The following is a 20,220-nucleotide window of genomic DNA, read 5'->3' on the forward strand; positions in this document are numbered from 1 at the left end:
TGACCTCAGGTGATCTGCCCGCCTCGACCTCCCAAAGTGCTGGGATTACAGGCGTGAGCCACCGTGCCTGGCCTAAAAACACTAAATTTAGTAAGGAACTGGGGTGCATTTTTGTCACTGACAGTTACGGTGCTGTAGAAAGAGCCCATATCTGGAATCTGCCTTTAGCCTCAGCTCTGCCTCTTGTTTTTGTACCTTGGAAAAGTCACTTCACCTGTTTTCTCATCTATATAGGATGAAGATCGTAATTTCTTTTACACAGTGTTCTTATGAGACTGAATGACGGAAATTAAAAGAAGTGTTCTACGAAGGCAAAGTTAGGTTTCTTACAGCAGGAAGGGAGATGCACACAGAGAAGTGGGAATCTCAGGAGACGGATGTGGCCAGGGGCTTTTTACGGGGGTTGGGCTAAGCATTATTAGTCAACGGGCTGTACTGCTATGTATGGTAGGTCTTGAATATCATTTCTCCAAAATAACCTATTTCCTCCCCAAACCCAAACTTCCTCAACTGGGATCGAACTCAATCCTGCAGCGTGTTCTGAGATTCTGTACTCGCCTCACTTCTGCCAAGATCGTAAATTTTGGAGGAGCCATTCCTTCATCATCCATGTTTGCATCCTCCACACCATTCATTGGTTAAGTGCTTAGTACGTTTGCTATTGGGCAAGGTCCTCAAACGGGAGGTGGACGTCAGAATAGTCGGGTTAGCGACTGAGTAACTGTTAGTGGTGGATAATTTAAAGCCAATTTGAAAGTTCATCCTTTCCCCCAAAGGCAAAAGCAGGCGTTCCTTTTCTTAAAAGAGAATTTTAAACAGAATTGCGTCTCTGGTGTCCTGCCTAAAGCCCGCAAAGAAAGAGGGTCACGGTTGGGGGTGGGGGTGATGGGGATACTGAACCCTCTTCTGGTTGCGCCTTGCCCGGCGCCCCAGGCTAGAGCCCTGGCGCTCCTGGCGCGCTCCCAACGCGAATCGGTGACTCCGCAGGCCGCGCAGTGCGGAGGTGCCCGTCCCACCCTCCCCCTTGTGGGGTGCGGGGCTCCATTCCCCGAGCCGCTGGGGTCGGCTTCTGGTCTTGAGATGCGGATGAAGTGGTGTGAAGGGTTGGGCTTTTTTTTTTGTTCCTAAAAATGCAACGAACAAAAAAAAAAGTACAACAATCCAAACCCAACCATCTTAACTGCACGGCAGCTTAACTGGGAGACTTTCTTCCCGGGCGGCCCCACCCGGGACGGCGCCGCTTCAGTCGAGCCCACAGTCTGGGCGAAAGACGTCCACTTCCCGGAGCCTCTGTCCAGCCCCTGCGGGCGGGCGTCGGGGGCGCGCAGGACTCTGGAAGGGAGAAAAGCCCGCAGCCCGGCCCTCCCAGTCCCAGGCGGCCCGCGCGGGTGGACGGCGAAAGCCTGCGGCGGTTGGAGACGCCGGAAGGATCGCGATCTCACCACCCGGCTCCCTCAGCCAGGGAGAGGCGCGGCCGGGAAGGCGGGACGCAGGCGAAGCGGGACGGGGAGGCGGGGCCGAAGGTGCAGGCGGAGGCGGGCGACGGGGCAGGGAGGGGGAGGGGGAAGGGGAAAGGGAGGGGGAGGGGAAGGGGAGGGGGGAAGGGAAGGGGGAGGGGACGGAAGGGAAGGGAGGGGACGGAGGGGAGGGGAGGGGAGGGGAGGGGGAGGGGAGGGGGAAGGGGGCGGAGCTAGCCGGAGCCGCGAGTCCATTTTGCGGCTGTGCTTGGCGCCTACCGTGCGGTTCCTGTAACTGGAGGACTGGCGGTCGCGCGGCGTCTCCTACTCGCCGGAGGTCGGAGATAAGTACCCGCTGCCTGGCTCCTCTCGGGAAAGCGGGGTGGTCCTCGAACCTTCAGCGAGGGTGGGGATTTGCCCAGGTCAGCAGGGACCTGCGTGGGTTGGGGGGGCTGGCGAAGGCCGTCTGAGCTCCAGTCCCGGCAGCGCGGCGGAAACCAGCGGGGCACTGGCACGGGCCTGGGGAGGAGCGGCCTGCGGTGGGCGCCGGGGCAGTGTGTCTGTGGTCCAGAAAACCTGCTCCGTCCGGAGCCTTCCTGGCCCCGCTACCAGCGTCTCCACATCCCCTAGAAAAGAAAAGACGGGTGTGGGCCTTAGGTTAGAGCGCGCCGCCAGCGTCTGGTTGCATGGCGCCGGGGGAGGGCGCCCTAACCGAGAAGCTGCTTAATACAAAGAGCTCCAGGCTCCTGGCGGTTCACCAGGTCTAAACAGCCGGGCTTTATTTGTGGGGGCGATTGAAAAAATTGAGGGTCGAGATTGGGGTGCTGTGCAAATAAATGCGTTAATACAGTTATTTTTCTTCTTTCTTTGCAGTAGCCTCTAGTTCGTTAGTCAAAACGTGAAAAAAAAGACCTGCTTTGCCCTGGGAAATAGTAACCCTGCCAAATACATCAGCTTGTAGGAGACAGAGGTAAACTACAATAATTTTCCTGTGTTATCTTTTTTTTTTTAAACATCCAATTTCAATAGGCCCTAGAACCTTCCAAAATGGAACTGTGTGTAGAATACGTATGTTGCCATCCACTTTCATTGGTGGTCTTTGTTCTTTGCATATTTTGTTAAAACTTAGAAAAACAGAATCCACGTTCAGCAATTATTTATGTGGTATTTATCTTAAATATATCCAAACATTTATATTACAAAGGAAGACAGGGGCTTCCACACTTTTTTCCTAGTTTTTTTTCCCTTCTCCTATGCTTAGTGAATTGTCAGGCTGCTAGGGCTTGTAGAACAGGGCTTGAGTTTTCTAGAGACCTTTATATAATAGGCATTTTAAAAGCAGAATTTCATTTACATAGGCACGCCTTCTAGTAGAACTTGATGGAGCTCTTGCTCCATCAAGCCTGAAAAGTAGCCATCTAGTAGAACTTGATGACACCACGGGTGCAGGTGTCATGGCGGCCCCAGGTAGAAGCCACATTTGCATAACAAAAAATTAGGGTGGGAGGGCCAGTCTTTAGACAGGCTATGTAAATGGTACACCTGGTTAAACCAATCCTCTGGGCCCTATGTAAATCACCGCCTCCTCAAGCCTCTGTACAAAATCGATTGCGTTTCACCCCAAACCCGGAGACCCTCTCTTGGGTGACATTTCTCAGCATGAGGAACCTTTCTCTATTAAATTTTCTCTATTAAATAACTGGCTATATTTCCTTCTTGCACAATGGGAGCGTCCCTATCCTTCCCTAAAAATACCTTTTTTTTTTTTTCCTTTCTACCAGCTGTGGCTTACTAAACCTCCCTGGGAAGTCCTTGCCTAAAACCGGGCTGTTCTGTTCATTCTATACATTTATGATAGGTTATCTGGCCTTAATTCTGTCACAGCTTTTGTTCAGATATGCTCATTTTCATGACACTGCTTTGTACCTGATACCTTATGTAATATTTGTTTTGCCTTGCCTTGAAATCACATTTCAAGTTTAGAACCTTTTCTTGCTTGATACACTGATGCTCCAAAATAACACCTTAAATGTGTAGAGTTTGCACATATGTAATTAAACCTTATGTTTGTATAGTTTCGTAGTTTATGGAATTCTCACACGTTACTATAATACAGGAGTTAAGAAATTATTTTTAGGCAGCTAGAAAGGGTAAAAGAGTTCTCGGTGGAATTTTCCTTTAATAAAAAGCAGCTCCCGGCCGGTGACTTTGGGAGGCTGAGGTGGGTGGATCACTTGAGGTCAGGAGTTCAAGACCAGCCTGACCAATATGGTGAAATCCCATCTCTACTAACAATACAAAAATTAGCTGAGCATGGGGGTGCGCGCACCTGTAATCCCAGCTACTCGGGAGGCTGAGGCAGAAGAACCACTTGAACTGGGAGGCAGAGGTTGCAGTGAGCCGAGATCGCGCCACTGCACTCCAGACTGGGCAACAGAGCGAGACTCTACCAAAAAAAAAAAAAAGCCCTAAACCATTTATTCTCTAACAGAAAGCCTGAAAAGTCCAGCTGCAAGCAAAAATATGCAGGCTAGAAGCTTTTATATGTAAATGTCCCCTGCTATATCTGGAAGCCAGGTGCATTCAATGTGGGGTTTCTCGCTCCCTTTTCCTTGTCACCCTATGTGGGCGTCTTGGCGACCACTAGGTAAAACCACGGGTGCAGGTGTCATGGCGGCCCCAGGTAGAAGCCACATTTGCATAACAAAAAATGAGGGTGGGAGGGCCAGTCTTTAGACAGGCTGTGAAAATGGTACAACTGGTCAAACCAATCCCCTGGGCCCTATGTAAATCACCGCCTCCTCAAGCCTCTGTACAAAATCGATTGCGTTTCACCCCAAACCCAGAGACCCTCTCTTGGGTGACATTTCTCAGCATGAGGAACCTTTCTCTATTAAATTTTCCACTCCTAAACCCACTCCTCGTGTGTGTCCATGTCCTGAATTCTTTCTTGGTTCGAGACAACCACGGGTGTATCCCCCAGGCAATGGAGCCATTTCATTATGAGGTAAATACTATAAAAATCATTCTTAAATTTTTTTCCAAGAGATGGGATTCTCAGCTGTGTTCCCCAGGCTGGTCTTGAACTGGGCTCAAGTGATCCTCCCGCTTCAGCCTTCGGAGTAGCTGGGACTACAAGTGTGTGGCACCATTCCCAGATATAAAAATCCTAATTTTATGAAGGATAAAACTGGTGCTTGAACGCAGGTACTCAAAAGCAGGTTCTGTGCTTTCCCCTTCACTGGAGAGCCTGTTAAAACTAGTTTGTAAAAATTGCAAAATTTTAGAAGGGATTTTAGAGAGCTTATGATTAAACCCCTTCATTTTATGAATAAGAATACTGAGTTCTTTAGTCCCTTTCTAGATATTGCTAAGGTCTAAGAATTAGAAAACTCAGGCTCTGTGATGCCTAGTTTTCTGTGTACAACTGATGAGTCTCCACTTTTTGAGTGCTGGGGGTGTCTTAGTTTTTTTGACTCCTAAAATTAGGTGTTTAGATGATTTCTAAGATGCTTTTAAGCCCAGTATTTCTATTCCTACCCCATAACTTTTATTACCATTTATTGCCTATATATATATATTGGTAAGACACAGATGCAGACTAATGTTAATTGCCTTAAACTTTCATATTTTAAACTCATGTAGGTATGGTAACAAGTGTGTCTTATTCTTGTTTTTTTACTAAGTCCTATAAAAGTATGGTTTTGTTGTAAGTTTAGGAATTGCATAGAGAGGTGGACCACTCTAATACATCATCGGTTAGAGTTCATAAAGTGATATAAACCCTTTCTAGAGAGAAATCTAGTCATCTTTTCAAGAGCCTTAAGAATGTCCTTACTGTTTGACTCAGAAGTACATTTAAAGGAATTGTCTAAGGAAATAATTAGAGCTGTGGAGCAAGACTTTTCTCTATAAGGTGTTTATCTAAATGTTACAATACCAAAAAAAACACGCCAACTCACAAACAAAACACAGCAACAAGAACAAACCCATAAATAAGCAATAAGAAAGCATATCCACAACATGGACTGTCATGTTTTTCTAGAACATATAATGATAGGGGAAAGGCATGTAATAAATAAGAGGATAGCATACAAAATTATATTATGCTACCAGTTTTGTTAAAATGTGTGCACATGCACGGACACATGGGATTGGAGTAAAGACACCAAAATAATAGTAGTGATTTTTTGCTGATGTGATTATGGGTGGCTTTTTCTCTGTATTTTCTGAATTTTCTATAATAAAAACAAGTTACTTTTATAATTTAAGAAGACACAAAAGCTAGTTGCATGGATAACTTCGGTTTCAGTATGGTGTCAATATTTTATGGTTTTAATTGTGGTAAGAACATTTAACATGAGACCTATCCTCTACACAAATTTCTAAGTGTACAGTACAGTAGTGTTAACTATAGACATGAGCATATCTCTGAAACTTACTTTTATGTGTCTTTTATAAACTATTTATCATACCTTCTAGAATAACAGCACCTGGCCGGGTGCAGTGGCTCAGGCCTGTAATCGCAGCATTTTGGGAGGCTGAGGTGGGCGGATCACCTGAGGTCAGGAGCTCGAGACCAGCCTGGCCAAAATGGTAAAACCCTGTCTCTACTAAAAATACAAAAAATTAGCTGGGCATGGTGGCAAGTGCCTGTAATCCCAGCTACTTGGGAGGCTAAGACAGGAGAATCACTTGAACCCAGGAGGCGGAGGTTGCAGTGAGCCAAGATCACACCATTGTACTCCAGCCTGGGTGACAAGAACAAAACTCTGTCTCAAAAAAAAAAAAAAAAAAGGGCAGGAAAGAGTCCAGGCTAAACTGTGGTACGGAGAAGAGAATGAAGGAAAAGGAAAAAGTTTTTCTTAGTGCTCTGAACTAGCGAGGTAATGAGTGACCTGGTTTATATTTTTGAGAATTTCGCCTTAGTCTGACAACCCTATGTGAACTTTCTGAGTAGGTGAACTTTCCAAGCTAGTGAACATTCTGTACTAGCTCTATTTTGCCTTGTCAGGATCTCTGCTAGAAATACCTTGGAAATTTTAACTACTGTTTATTCTAGGATAATGCCAGAAAAGGTTGGTTACTTATTGTCTTATATGGACACATAGGTAACTTTTATATTGTTTGCAAGAGCCACATAACAATTATTTTAGATACTATATGTAATACATTAATTTTCATTTTTAGAGGTATTGAAACCTGATATTTCTTACTTTGTCCTGTTTTGATCATATACATAACAGAGGTGCTATATATATTAATTTTCATTTTTAGAGATTATATCTGAAACCTGATCTCTGTATCTTACTTTGTCCTGTTTTGATCATATAAGTCACCGGGACAGTCTCTAAAAGAATGAAGAGTAATAACACATTGATACAGAGTATTTAAAATAAAAACTTTGTAAATACTTTTCATATACCTTTTAAAATAGTTATACAAATGAGGAGAGAAACTAGTATGTATAAGTGGTTTGTCAGAGGTTACAGACTGAGAGCCAGACAAGTATGTCAGTCTCCTCACAGGTCTGGATTCAGAGACTTCCAGTAATACATTAAAAAAAAAAATTTATGAAAGATGAAACCATAGGCTGGGCATGATGGCTCATGCCTGTAATCCCAGCACTTTGGGAGGCCAAGGCAGGAAGATACTTGTGGCCAGGAGTTTGAGACCAGCCTGGCCAACGTGGCGAAACCCCGTCTCTATTAAAAACGTAAAAATGAGCCTGACGTGGTGGCAGGCACCTGTGTTCTCAGCTACTTGGGAGGATGAGGCAGCAGAATCGCTTGAACCCAGGAAGAGGAGGCTGCAGTTGAGATGAGATTGCACCATTGCACTCCAGCCTGGGCGACAGAGCAAGACTGTCTCAAAAAAACAAAAACAAAAACAAACCATACTACAGCAGATTAAACTTCTTATGAGGCTTATATTTAGCTAATGTTTTCAAAGTTTTACTTTTTAAACTCAATATGGTTTTTTAATAACTGGCTCTTTAGTTTTTCCACCTGTTTTATTGTGAAAATGTTCAAACATAGAGAAAACTCAGAAGAATATTAAAGTATTCTTACATCCTCTGCGTAGATTTTAATAGTTGTTAATTAGACCCTTAGTTTCAAGAAAACATTTATTAATGGATCTCTTTTTTTTTTTTGAGATGGAGTCTCACTCTGTCATCTAGGCTGGAGTGCAGTGGTGTGATCTTGGCTCACTGCAACCTCTGCTGCCTGGGTTCAAGTGATTCTCCTGCCTCAGCCTCCCGAGTAGCTGGGAGTACAGGTGCTTGCCACTGCTCCCGGCTAATTTTTGTATTTTTAGTAGAGGCAGGGTTTCACCATCTTGGCCAGGCTGATCTTGAACTCCTGACTTCATGATCCACCTAGCTCGGCCTTCCAAAGTGCTGGGATTACATGCACGAGCCAATGCACCCGGCCTAATGGATCTCATACTGAAGTATAGTAAGGTGCAGTGGCTCATGCCTGTAGTCCCAGCTACTCTAGAGGCTGAGATGGGAGAATATAGTACACTATTTTTGAAAATAAGATTAACTAGTGTGCTGAGAGGAAATGATTTTTTTTAATGAGCCATTTTATTATAGGAATTATTTCGAAGTAACATTTGTGGCTGTCTCGGTTCAGTAAAGCTTAGCATAATTTAATGTCTGTGAAGTGAGTTTCAATGTTTGCTGTCTAGCCACCTGATAGATACTTAGGTACTGTTTTGAAATTCTTGCCTTCAAAGATGCCTCAAAACAGGATGGAAATTTGAGTTAAATCCTTAAGATAAAAGCATGATATGTTTATTGGCTTTTCTTTTTGTTCCCTAATGGGAAATGAAAAAAAAAAACGGGTAATATTTTGAACAACTTTATATTGCTAACAGCCAGTGGAATTTAAAACCTTAGTAGGAAAGTTTCTTTTACTAATAGATTTTATAAGGAGAAAATGAACTTTTGTTTCAGAGTGAATGAATGAGTACCTTTTGCAGTATAATCATTTTGGGTTGATCTCTTAAAAGAATTCTAGAAGGAAGAAACCCAATACATACATATAAACTCTATTATGACACCTTTACTTTGTAAGTATTGGCTTTTCCATTTTTATTATTTTAGTGGTTGTGTTACGGTTCTCATTTATAGAAGCTGTTGTTGCCAAATACTAATTGAGTTAGGATTGATAAAGCACTTTTTGTAATCCTTCTTGTTTGTGGATAGCTTGACAATTTGTTCAAAAAAATAAACTCATGGTGGTATGCAACTTTGTTAAAAATAAAACTGTAAATCAAAAAGTGAATTTCATTGTATGTAAATTTAAAAGTATGTTAGAAAACATCAATATGGCAGGAGAACAAGGTTGACTTTTTTCCGCAACTAGTGTCTACTACCACCTCTCTGGAAACTTTAAAAAGTGAAACTTTAAAAAGTTGTCAGCTTTTAAAATTGTTTGTATAAAACATTTGGGAAGTTTTTAATTGTTATTTGTGCTTCAAAATTTAAGAGTTTTCTAAGTATTCAGAAACATTCAAAGGAAGAGATGAATTTTGGAAAACTTGTTTGCCTTTATGTGCTTAATCTGACTTAAAGTTGAAATTTGAACGGTGAATAATAATTTTGTTTACATAAAGTTTTTTGACTTCTATATTAGGAAAAAAACTAGCTTGAGGCCAGGTGCAGTGGCTCATGCGTGTATAATCAGCACTTTGGGAGGCTGAGTCCAGATTGCTTGAGCTCAGGAGTTTGAGACCAGCCTGGGCAACATGCCGAAACATCATCTATACAAAAAAAGTACAAAAATTAACTGGGAATGGTAGCACGTACCTGTAGTACCTTACAGCTACTCATGAGGCTGAGGTGGGAGGATCACCTGAGCCTGGGGAGGTCAAAGCTACAGTGAGCTGTGTTAGGGCCACTGCATTCCAGCCTGGGCAACAGAGTGATACTCCCTCAAAAAAAAAAATAACAAAACAGACAGGGCACACTGGCTCACGCCTGTAATCCCAGCACTTTAGGAGGCTGAGGTGGGTGGATCATTTGAGGTGGGGAGTTCAAGACCAGCCTGGCCAACATAACGAAACCCTGTCTCTACTAAAAACACAAAAATTAGCCAGGTGGTAGTGTTGCATGCCTGTAATCCGAGCTACACGGGAGGCTGACGCAAGAGAATCGCTTGAGCCTAGGAGGCAGAGGTTGCTGGTGGGGAGGTTGCCAGTGAGCCAAGATGGTGCCACTGCACTTCAGTCTGGGTGACAGCCTGAGACCCTGTCTTAAAAAAAAAAAAAAAAAAAAAAGGCCAGGCGCGGTGGCTCACGCCCAACACTTTGGGAGGCCAAGGAGGGCGGATTACCTGAGGTCACGAGTTTGAGACCAGCCTGACCAACGTGGTGAAACCCTGTCTCTACTAAAAATACAAAAATTAGCCGGGTGTGGTGGCAGGAACCTGTAATCCCAGCTACTCAGGAGGCTGAGGCAGGAGAATTGCTTGAACCCAGGAGGCAGAGGTTGCAGTGAGCCGAGATGGTGCCATTGCACTCCAGCCTGGGCAACAAGAGCGGGACTCCCTCTCAAAAGAAAAAAAAGCAACCAGAAACCCCGAAAAAGAGGTGGAGGGGATATATGCTTTTTTAGTTCATGTCAAAGGAGTAAGCTGGGTTGATTACTTCAGATTTTGTGTTAGCCATACTTTAAGATTTTGTAAGTTACTTTGCTGTGAAGAGTACCTTTTATTTATGATATTAAAGGTTTTAACTTACATTATCCTTCAAAACTTTGGAGGCAACAAAGATGTCTACCATGGTTTCTTGGATCAGGTATTAGTCACTTGTGGAAGTGGTCACATAGTTTTGTCTTAGAGAAAGCTTTGATTATAAAGAGAAGGCATAGGCAGGGCATGGTGGCTCACACCTATAATCCCAGCACTTTGGGAGGCCGAGGCGGGTGGATCACCTGAGGTCAGGAGTTCGAGACCAGCCTGGCCAACATGGCGAAACCTTGTCTCTACTAAAAATACAAAAATTAGCCTGGCATGGTTGTAGGCGCCTGTAATCCCAGCTACTCTGGGAGGCTAAGGCAGGAGAATCACTTGAACCCGGGAGGCGGAGGTTGCAGTGAGTTGTGATTACACTGCTGCACTCCAGCATGGGCAACAGTGCAAGACTCCATCTCAAAAAAAAAAAAAAAAAAAAAAAAAAAAGAGAAGGCATAAAATTAAAGGAAGAAAGGAAGAAGAGAAAAGGAAATTTTAGATTTTTTTTTTGTGATGGAGTTTCACTCCTGTGCGATCATGGCTCACGGCAACCTCTGCCTTACAGGTTCAAGCGATTCTCCTGCCTCTGCCTCCTGAGTAGCTGGGATTACAGGCATGCGCCACCACGCCCGGCTAATTTTGTATTTTTAGTAGAGACAGGGTTTCTCCATGTGGGCCAGGCTGGTCTCGAACTCCCGACCTCATCTGCCCACCTCGGCCTCCCAAAGTGCTGGGATTACAGGCGTGAACCACTGCGCTCGGCCAGAAATACTTAGATTTTAAAGTGAATGAAAATAAGAATCTTTAAATTATAAACCAAAATTTGTAAGTTAAACCACTAAAAATGAAATTAGAGGATCTATTGTAATTTTGATGCAGTTTTTTTAAAAAAGAGACTTTCCAAATAGTATTTTTTTCCCCTCTGGTTCATTTTAGAGCTGTATGTTGATCATGACCTTGGGATGACTGTTATTTCTAAGTTTTCCTGTGTGTGACATTTTCCTGTTCACTTTTGATCACATTTGTTTGCCTGAAAATTCTTCTTGACCCCTGTCGTTGTATCCTCAATTTTCTTCATAGTTTCTCTTTGCCTTTGGTGCCCTTTTTCTCCTCCTCATCCCACCCAATCACTTGGTATATTCTTTGTTTTCTTCTTATTTAATATGTTTGGATAGTATTCTCTGGAAGTATTAACATTGCAAGGATGAGTAAATTAGGTTTCTTTTATTGAGTGTTGCCCTTACCACTTTCCTGTTTCTATCGCCTTCTCAAAAATCTGGCCTTTGTGTAGAATTCTTAGGCAAAAGATGATAGTAATGGAAGTGAAAAGTGTGGAGCAGGACTGGGGTTGGCAGATCATCAAAAGTTTGACTTCATTGTTCTGAAAGTTTGTGTGTCTTACAGCTGCGTGGTAATCTCTTTCAGAAGACAAACTAAGTTGAGTCTTTATAGCCATTCTCTTTCCAATGCTTTTCAAAGGTTATATGATTTGTCACATAACAAAGGATTTTTCAGAAAAATCAGCTAATTACACCTTTTTTTGCAATATGACACTAAATTTGAGACAGAATAACCTTTGCTTTAGTTCTCCCTATGTTATATATTATAAATACATGTATCTTAACAATCTAATATAAAACCATAAACTGGCTGGGCGTGGTGGCTCACACCTGTAATTCTGGCACTCTGGGAGGCTGAGGTGGGCGGATCACCCGAGGTCAGGAGGTTGAGACCAGCCTGGGCAACATGGTGAAACCCTGTCTCCATCAAAAAATACAAAAATTAGCCGGGCGTGGTGGTGGGTGCCTGTAGTTCCCAGCTACTCAGGAGGCTGAGGCAGGGGAATCGCTTGAACCTGGGAGGCAGAGGTTGCAGTGAGCCGAGATTGTGCCACTGCACTCCAGCCTGGGTGACAAAGTGAGACTCTGTCTCAAATAAAAAAAAAAAAAAAAATAGGTCCCAGCGCGGTGGCTCACGCCTGTAATCCCAGCACTTTGGGAGGCTGAGGCAGGTGGATCATGAGGTCAGGAGTTCAAGACCAGCCTGTCCAAGATGGTGAAACCCCGTGTCTATTAAAAATACAACAAAATTAGCTGGGCGCGGTGGCCGGTGCCTGTGATCCCAGCTACTCGGGAGGCTGAGGCAGGAGAATTGCTTGAACGTGGGCGGCAGAGATTGCAGTGAGCCGAGATTGCGCCACTGCACCCCAGCCTCGGTGACAGTGAGACTCTGTCTCAAAAAAAAAAAAAAAAAGCCAGGCAAGGTGGCACACCCCTGTAATCCCAGCAGTTTGGGAGGTGGGTGGATCGCCTGAGGTCAGGAGTTTGAGACCAGCTTGGCCAACATGGTGAAACCCCGTCTCTACTAAAAATACAAAAATTAGCTGGGCGTGGTGGCAGGCACCTGTAATCCCAGCTACTCTGGAGGCTGAGGCAGGAGAATCGCTTAAACCCAGGAGGCGGAGGTTGCAGTGAGCCAAGGTCACACCATTGCACTCCAGCCTGGGTGACAAGAGTGAGACTTAGTCTCAAAAAAAAAAAAAAAAGCCATAAACTAATTAACCCTGCAAGCTCAGCTTGTCTTTTAAATACTGTTTACCTTCTAGATATAGTCCAGTCATATATGGCTGTTGAAATTACTGTTAAAAAAGTATTCGCTTTTTTTTTTTTTTTTTGAGACAGAGTCTTGCTCCGTCGCCCAGGCTGGAGTGCAGTGGCGCTGTCTCGGCTAACTGCAAGCTCCGGCCTCCTGGGGTCACACCATTCTCCTGCCTCAGCCTCCCAAGTAGCTGGAACTACAGGTGCCCGCCACCATGCCCAGCTAATTTTTTTGTATTTTTAGTAGAGACGGGGTTTTACCATGTTAGCCAGGATGGTCTCGATCTCCTGACCTCGTGATCCGCCTGCCTCGGCCTCCCAAAGTGCTGGGATTACAGGCATGAGCCACCCGCGCCCGGCCAAGTATTCACTTTTTATTATAGATGGCCTACTGATTAAGTCCTATGTTATTATTTTGTTGATAATGTGATATGTGTATATATCCCTGAGTAAACTGAATGTAGAAATATGTAGTACTCTTTGGTTTTATAACTATAGAGATAAATGTATATTTAAAATAAACTTGTGGCCTGATGCAGTGGCTCACACCTGTGATCTCAGTGCTTTGCGAGGCTGAGGCAGGAGGATTGCTTGAGGCCAGCTAGTGAGACCTGGTCTCTACAAAAAAAAGTAGCTAGGCGTGGTGGTGCATGCCTGTAGTCTTAGCTACTTAGGAAGCTGAGGCAGGATGATTGCTTGAGCCCAGAAATTTGAGGCTGCAGCAAGCTATAATTAGGCCACTGTACTCCAGCCTGGACAACAGAGCAAGACCCTGTCTCTCAAAATAAGAATTAAAAATAATAAACCTGCATTGAGAAATGGTATTGCCTATATTAGGGATCTCAAATATTTTGGTCTTAGGACACTTTTACACTCTTAAAAATTGGGAATCCTGGCCTGTAATCTCTGTTTTGGCAGGCTGAGGTGGGAGGATCACTTGAGCCCAGCAATTTGAGACTAGCCTAGGCAATATGGTGAGACCTCACCTCTACAAAAAAAAAACTACAAAGAAAAAAAAAATTAGCTGAGTGTCATGATGCGTGCCTGTAGTCCCAGCTACTTGGAGGTTGAGGCAGGAGGATGGCTTGAGTCCAAGAGGCAGAAGTTGCAGGGGACTGAGATTGCACCGCTGTACTCCAGCCTAGGTGAAAGAGCTGTCTCAAAAAAAAAAAAAAAAAAAAAATAGAGAATCCCTAGAACTTTATGTTTGTGCTGTTGATATTTACTCTATTATAAACTAAAACAATTTTTAAAAAATACTCATTTAAAATAACAATGATAAGCCCATTACAAGTTAACAAATAATTTAGGAAAATGACTATTTTCCAAAACAAAATTAAGAGAAGCATGGCGTTGCAATAGAGGCCTGTAATGAATGGCTATTTAATAGAAGACAGCTGGAGTCTTTTGTCTGCTTCTGTATTTAACCTGTTGGAATAAATTATTTTGGTTGAAATATATGAAGAAGCCTGGGTGTGGCGGCTCATGCCTGTAATTCCAGCACTTTGGGAGGTGGAGGTGGGAGGATTGCCTGAGGGCTGGATTTCTAGACCTGCCTGGGCAACATAGTGAGACCCTGTCTATAAAAAAATCCATGGCTGGGCGCAATGGCTCACGCCTGTAATCCCAGCACTTTGGGAGGCTGAGGCAGATGGATCACCTGAGGTCAGGAGTTCAAGACCAGCCTGGCCAACATGGTGAAACACTGTTTCTACTAAAAATACAAAAATTAGCTGGGCATGGTGGTATGTGCCTGTAGGCCCAGCTACTTGGGAGGCTGAGGCAAGAGAATCGCTTGAACTTGGGAGGTGGAGGTTGCAGTGAGCCAAGATAGCACCACTGCACTCCAGCCTGGGTGACAGAGTCAGACTCTGTCTCAAAAAAAACCAAAACAACAACGACAAAAAACACTAAAACTAAAAATTAGCCAGGCATGGTGGTGCACACCTGTAGTCTGTAGTTACTTGGGAGGATCCCACTTGAGCCCAGTAGTTCAAGGCTGCAGTGAGCTATGATCATGTCAGTGTACTCCAGCTTGGGTGACAGAGTGAGACACCCCATCTCTTAAAAAAAAAAAGAAAAAGGAAATACACAAAAATCTAGGCTTACACAGATATGTAGTTGGTAAAGGAAGGAATATTATTTAAATAGCCTTTTCAGGTAATTTAATCTTTTTTTTTTTTTTTTTTTTTTGAGGCAAGATCTCTCTCCGTTGCCCAGGCTGGAGTGCAGTGGTGCTATCTCGGCTCACTGCAGCCTTTGCCTCTTGGGCTCAAGGGATTCTCATACCTCAGCCTCCTGAGTAGTTGGGACTACAGGCACATGCTACCATGGCTGGCTAATTTTTTTGGTATTTTTTTTGTAGAGGCGGAGTTTTGCTATGTTGCCCATACTGGTCGTGAACTCCTGAGGTCAAGCGGTCCACTCTGCAGCCTCCCGAAGTGTTAGGATTATAGGCGTGAGCCACTGCTCCCAGCCTGAATCTTTGATACTATACAAAAACTCAGCAAGTGCTCGTTTCTTTGTTGGAATATGGAATCTGAAATTGTTTATGAACCTGTTGGTCTTTCGTGAACTTCAAATGGATCTTTTACCCATGCCTGATTTATAACATGCATTAGTGACTTGAAATAGTATTCATCGTGTTTTGCAGATCTCCAGATATTGACACATTTCATTATATAGTACTCCTTTCCCCTCAGAAAATCCTCACATTCATTAATATCACTACCCATCTCATCATAAAAGTCTTTAATTAATGGGAAGCTGTCAGGCTCATAAATATCAAATGTTTTCCAAAATTCTAATTTTTACATAAAACCCAGCCTTTTCATTAGCAAGAGATACTGTCAGTTGTTTTCTTTGAAGTAGCAAGCTCATTTTTTCCCCCCAGAAAATGTCAGGTAGCTAAGTCTGAATAGCCATAGTTTATCATTTGTTCTTTCAGAAGGTAAAAATGGTGTCCCATGAAAAAAAGCAGCTGGTTTAACTTGCAGCTCATCACTTAAGTGCTTTTTCTCCAGACAACATCTGCTGGTATGCAGAGGTGCTTTGTGTGTACTGCCTATTTTGTCACGCAATAAAAAACTACACAGGCTCAAGAGTAATAAAATGAATAATTTTTACTGCTGCATCAAGAACATTCTTAAGTGAAACCAGTACTCCAACCCCAATTTGGGTGGTGATGAAGAATACAATTCAGCGCTTCTTACAGCTTTGCTCGATCCCTACTAAGGCTTCAGCAGTGTCTACACACCTTGCTTTTACACCATTGGTACAAATGTTGACATGATGCAAAAAGCAAGTAACATCTTAGTGTCATTATGAAAATAGTTTTGATCTCACAGATGCCCTGAAAGAGGGACATCCAGGTTTCTGCCCACCACATTGTGAAAATTGATGATTCTAGATAATACAAAATGGCTTCTATTACTGTTCTGGTGGTTTAAAAACAACAAAAAACCTCATTTAATTCTCTACCTAGAAGAGTGAATTGCAACTCTCATCTTGTGCTTTTACGTGTGATTTTAAAAATTGTAATCTTGCCTTTGAAACAGAAAAATATGCCAATTCATAATAAAGTCTACATGAGAGTACATGTTTGGATTTATATTTCTGTGCTTCTTTTATATAACATACCATTTTATATTTGTGGGCCCAGAGTAAAGAGCTCATTCTGTTACAGACAGTGAATAGCCTTGTTTTTGTCAGTAGTCAGCTCTGTTTTAAAACAATTGCTTGGGTCTTGCTGGCTCAACTTGCAGTTGTCCTAGTCCTGAGTCTGTCTTAGCCAAAGACTGTTGTTGGAAAGCCCACACAAAGGCCTTGTGTATAGGATGCCCTACTATTAAAGGAGCATGTTCTAGTCTCAGCGGATTAAATTTGCTTTGGTGTGCATTCCCTTACCAAATTTCTCACTTCTTTGTTTGGCTGGTTATTTCAGTGAAAAATTTTAATGTGAAGACAGTTTCTTCTAATTATTACATAGTCCTAGTGGTGACGGTTATTGGAGTAAAATAATTTTTTTTTTTTTTTCTGGTAGGATGTGATGGAGCTGCTTGAAGAAGATCTCACGTGCCCTATTTGTTGTAGTCTGTTTGATGATCCACGGGTTTTGCCTTGCTCCCACAACTTCTGCAAAAAATGCTTAGAAGGTATCTTAGAAGGGAATGTGCGGAATTCCTTGTGGAGACCAGCTCCATTCAAGTGTCCTACATGCCGTAAGGAAACTTCAGCTACTGGAATTAATAGCCTGCAGGTTAATTACTCCCTGAAGGGTATTGTGGAAAAGTATAACAAGATCAAGATCTCTCCCAAAATGCCAGTATGCAAAGGACACTTGGGGCAGCCTCTCAACATTTTCTGCCTGACTGATATGCAGCTGATTTGTGGGATCTGTGCTACTCGTGGGGAGCACACCAAACATGTCTTCTGTTCTATTGAAGATGCCTATGCTCAGGAAAGGGATGCCTTTGAGTCCCTCTTCCAGAGCTTTGAGACCTGGCGTCGGGGAGATGCTCTTTCTCGCTTGGATACCTTGGAAACTAGTAAGAGGAAATCCCTACAGTTACTGACTAAAGATTCAGATAAAGTGAAGGAATTTTTTGAGAAGTTACAACACACACTGGATCAAAAGAAGAATGAAATTCTGTCTGACTTTGAGACCATGAAACTTGCTGTTATGCAAGCATATGACCCAGAGATCAACAAACTCAACACCATTTTGCAGGAGCAACGGATGGCCTTTAACATTGCTGAGGCTTTCAAAGATGTGTCAGAACCCATTGTATTTCTGCAACAGATGCAGGAGTTTAGAGAGAAAATCAAAGTAATCAAGGAAACTCCTTTACCTCCCTCTAATTTGCCTGCAAGCCCTTTAATGAAGAACTTTGATACCAGTCAGTGGGAAGACATAAAACTAGTCGATGTGGATAAACTTTCTTTGCCTCAAGACACTGGCACATTCATTAGCAAGATTCCCTGGAGCTCTTATAAATTATTTTTGCTAGTCCTTCTGCTTGGCCTTGTCATTGTCTTTGGTCCTACCATGTTCCTAGAATGGTCATTATTTGATAACCTGGCAACTTGGAAAGACTGTCTTTCAAACTTCAGTTCCTATCTGACTAAATCAGCCGATTTCATAGAACAATCAGTTTTTTACTGGGAACAGGTGACAGATGGGTTTTTCATTTTCAATGAAAGATTCAAGAATTTTACTTTGGTGGTACTGAACAATGTGGCAGAATTTGTGTGCAAATATAAACTATTATAAAATCTGTTTCAAGTATGCAGTTCTCTTTTTGTTAGAAATTGTTAGAGAATAGAGAGTGGTAATTCAGGTTTGGTCAACGATTCTAGTCACATATTTTCCTCCAAAAGTATTCCTTCCAAAAATAATCTATACATGTTCAAATTAGGTAGCATAAAGATAAAAGTGAAATTTAGTAGTATAGGCCTGAACCTTTTTTTGTTTAAAAGAGTGCTTTTGAAATAAGCATCCACCCCAAATGTTGGTTGTATTTATGCTGTGATAAAAATAGGTGAGAGATCATATGATCTAATATTGTATTGATGGAAGTATAGGTAGTATAGTAGTGATTGTTCATCAAGCATGCAGTAAAGACCACTTTTTTTTTTTTTTGAGATGGAGTCTAGCTCTTGTCGCCCGGGCTGGAGTGCAGTGGTGCAATCTTGGCTCACTGCAGCCTCCATCTCCCAGGTTCAAGTGATTCTCCTGCCTTAGCCTCCTGAGTAGCTGAGATAACAGGCGCGTGCCACCACACCCAGCTAATTTTTTGTATTTTAGTTGAGACAGGGTTTCACTGTCTCTCAAGACCATCCTGTTAGCCAAGATGGTCTTGATCTCCTGACCTCGTGATCCACCTGCCTCGGCCTCCCAAAGTGCTAGGATTACAGGTGTGAGCCACCGTGCCCGACCAAAGACTACTCTTAAAGCACCTTTTTGACAGTGAACATGGTCTAAAAAAGGAAAGGTATTGTAGAAGATTTCACACACACACACACACACACACATACACACACACACACACGTGCGGGAGACAACTAAGGGTATTGAAGGTACTAATTAATTAGATTTCCAAAATTTTCTACAGAGTTAATTATCACCAAAATGTGAATGGTACATACAAAACCTGTCATTTTCTTGTGATAAGTTTACATTTTTAGGAGAGTGGAGCTTTCAATCTACCCTTTTCTCCTTTGTTTTTGTATCTCAGAAGGTATCTTACAAGGGAGTGTGCGGAATTTCTTGTGGAGACCAGCTCCATTCAAGTGTCCTACATGCCGTAAGGAAACTTCAGCTACTGGAATTAATAGAAATGTTAAGTGGCTATGCAAGCAAAAGCATAGATAGGTTAAAAAAAGGATCAGGTGGCTGGGCATGGTGGCTCATGTCTATAATCTCAGCATTCTGGGACAGTGATGTGGGAGGATTATTTGAGGCTAGGAGTTCCAGTTCGAAACCAGCTTCGTAAACATAGCGAGACCCAGTCTCGACCAAAAAAAAAAAAAAAAAAAAAAATATATATATATATACACACACACACACACACACACATATATATATACACATACATATATGTATATATGGAACACATGGCAAGAGCAGGAAATGGGAAGACTACCTTTTTTCTGGCAGCTATGTCTTGTTTTGTTCCAAAGATGGCAAGCGTACAACCAAACCAATCCACATGCTTACAGAAAGAATGTTTAGTGTAGTTAAGACTAATTTGACAACAGATAAAACAGTCAGCTATTACAAAGTACAAAGTAATCAGCTGAACACTAATGCTGTTCTGTGTTCACATGAGATAGATACTCTCTCATGGAATAAAAAAACTCACCTTGCTTAGAATTCATATAACAAAGAAGTAACCTTGTAACTGTTCTCTAGTCTGCCTTATTTCTGTCATAGAGTAAGATATTCCTTGAAAGCCCATTAAGTGGAATAGACTTTCTGAAAATAAGAGATCTTTACCTCAGTCCTCCTTTAATTTGGTTGAGAGAAGGTAATGAAAATGGGGACGGGATAAAAGGTGGCAAATAAATTTAAAAGCACAGAAGAAATGATTTCCTTCTAGCTATGAGAATAGTCAAATTGAGCTTGCCAGGCGAGGTAATGGCTGTCTCGTTCCTAACGTGTAATTCATGATTTAGCCACTAAATTGCTAAGGAGATCATAAGAAATTAAGAAAAATGTTTAAGTCTAGCCTCTGCGTGGTAGACAGGTATGGGGAGGGAGAATGCTTTTCCCCTCCCAGTAATTTAAAAAAAACAACAACTAGGTTTTCATGGATAATTTTTTAAATATAAGACAGGAAAGGAATCTATTTGATGTCTATCTTCAGAAATATTGGCAGTTTTCCTTAAACTATTTAGTTCCTCATCTGTTGCTTTTTCGTTTTG

General features: G+C 42.5%; 2 protein-coding genes across 8 annotated transcripts in view; one reads left to right on the forward strand and one right to left on the reverse strand.

The window, feature by feature from the left end:
• LOC134738018 (uncharacterized) overlaps positions 1-10,247 on the reverse strand; it is a 48,955-nt gene extending 38,708 nt beyond the window's left edge. The window contains exons 1-2 of the mRNA XM_063650668.1: positions 10,206-10,247; positions 1,737-2,062 (exon numbers count right to left, since the gene is read on the reverse strand). Coding sequence (XP_063506738.1) covers positions 1,737-2,062; positions 10,206-10,247 — 368 coding nt within the window. The remainder of the gene's footprint in view (positions 1-1,736; positions 2,063-10,205) is intronic.
• Positions 671-18,082, forward strand: TRIM13 (tripartite motif containing 13). Of its 7 annotated transcripts, none has more exons than XM_054446736.2 (3): positions 671-1,523; positions 2,331-2,427; positions 16,838-18,082. In XM_054446736.2, exon 3 carries the CDS (start codon positions 16,844-16,846, stop codon positions 18,065-18,067), a length of 1,224 nt encoding a protein of 407 aa, XP_054302711.1. In that variant the 5' UTR covers positions 671-1,523; positions 2,331-2,427; positions 16,838-16,843; the 3' UTR covers positions 18,068-18,082. The 7 variants fall into 7 exon arrangements, with proteins under 7 accessions (XP_054302711.1, XP_063506957.1, XP_054302713.1 ...); XM_063650887.1 differs by having other exon boundaries at positions 1,039-1,523; positions 2,334-2,427; XM_054446738.2 differs by lacking the exon at positions 671-1,523 and adding an exon at positions 1,661-1,794.
• The last annotated feature ends 2,138 nt before the right edge of the window (positions 18,083-20,220 follow it).

Source organism: Pongo pygmaeus, chromosome 14 (assembly GCF_028885625.2).
Source record: "Pongo pygmaeus isolate AG05252 chromosome 14, NHGRI_mPonPyg2-v2.0_pri, whole genome shotgun sequence".
Taxonomy (NCBI): domain Eukaryota; kingdom Metazoa; phylum Chordata; class Mammalia; order Primates; family Hominidae; genus Pongo; species Pongo pygmaeus.

Excerpts from the sequence above, each read along its gene's own strand:
- TRIM13 (XM_054446736.2), top strand. The coding sequence starts at position 16,844 with ATGGAGCTGCTTGAAGAAGATCTCACGTGCCCTATTTGTTGTAGTCTG.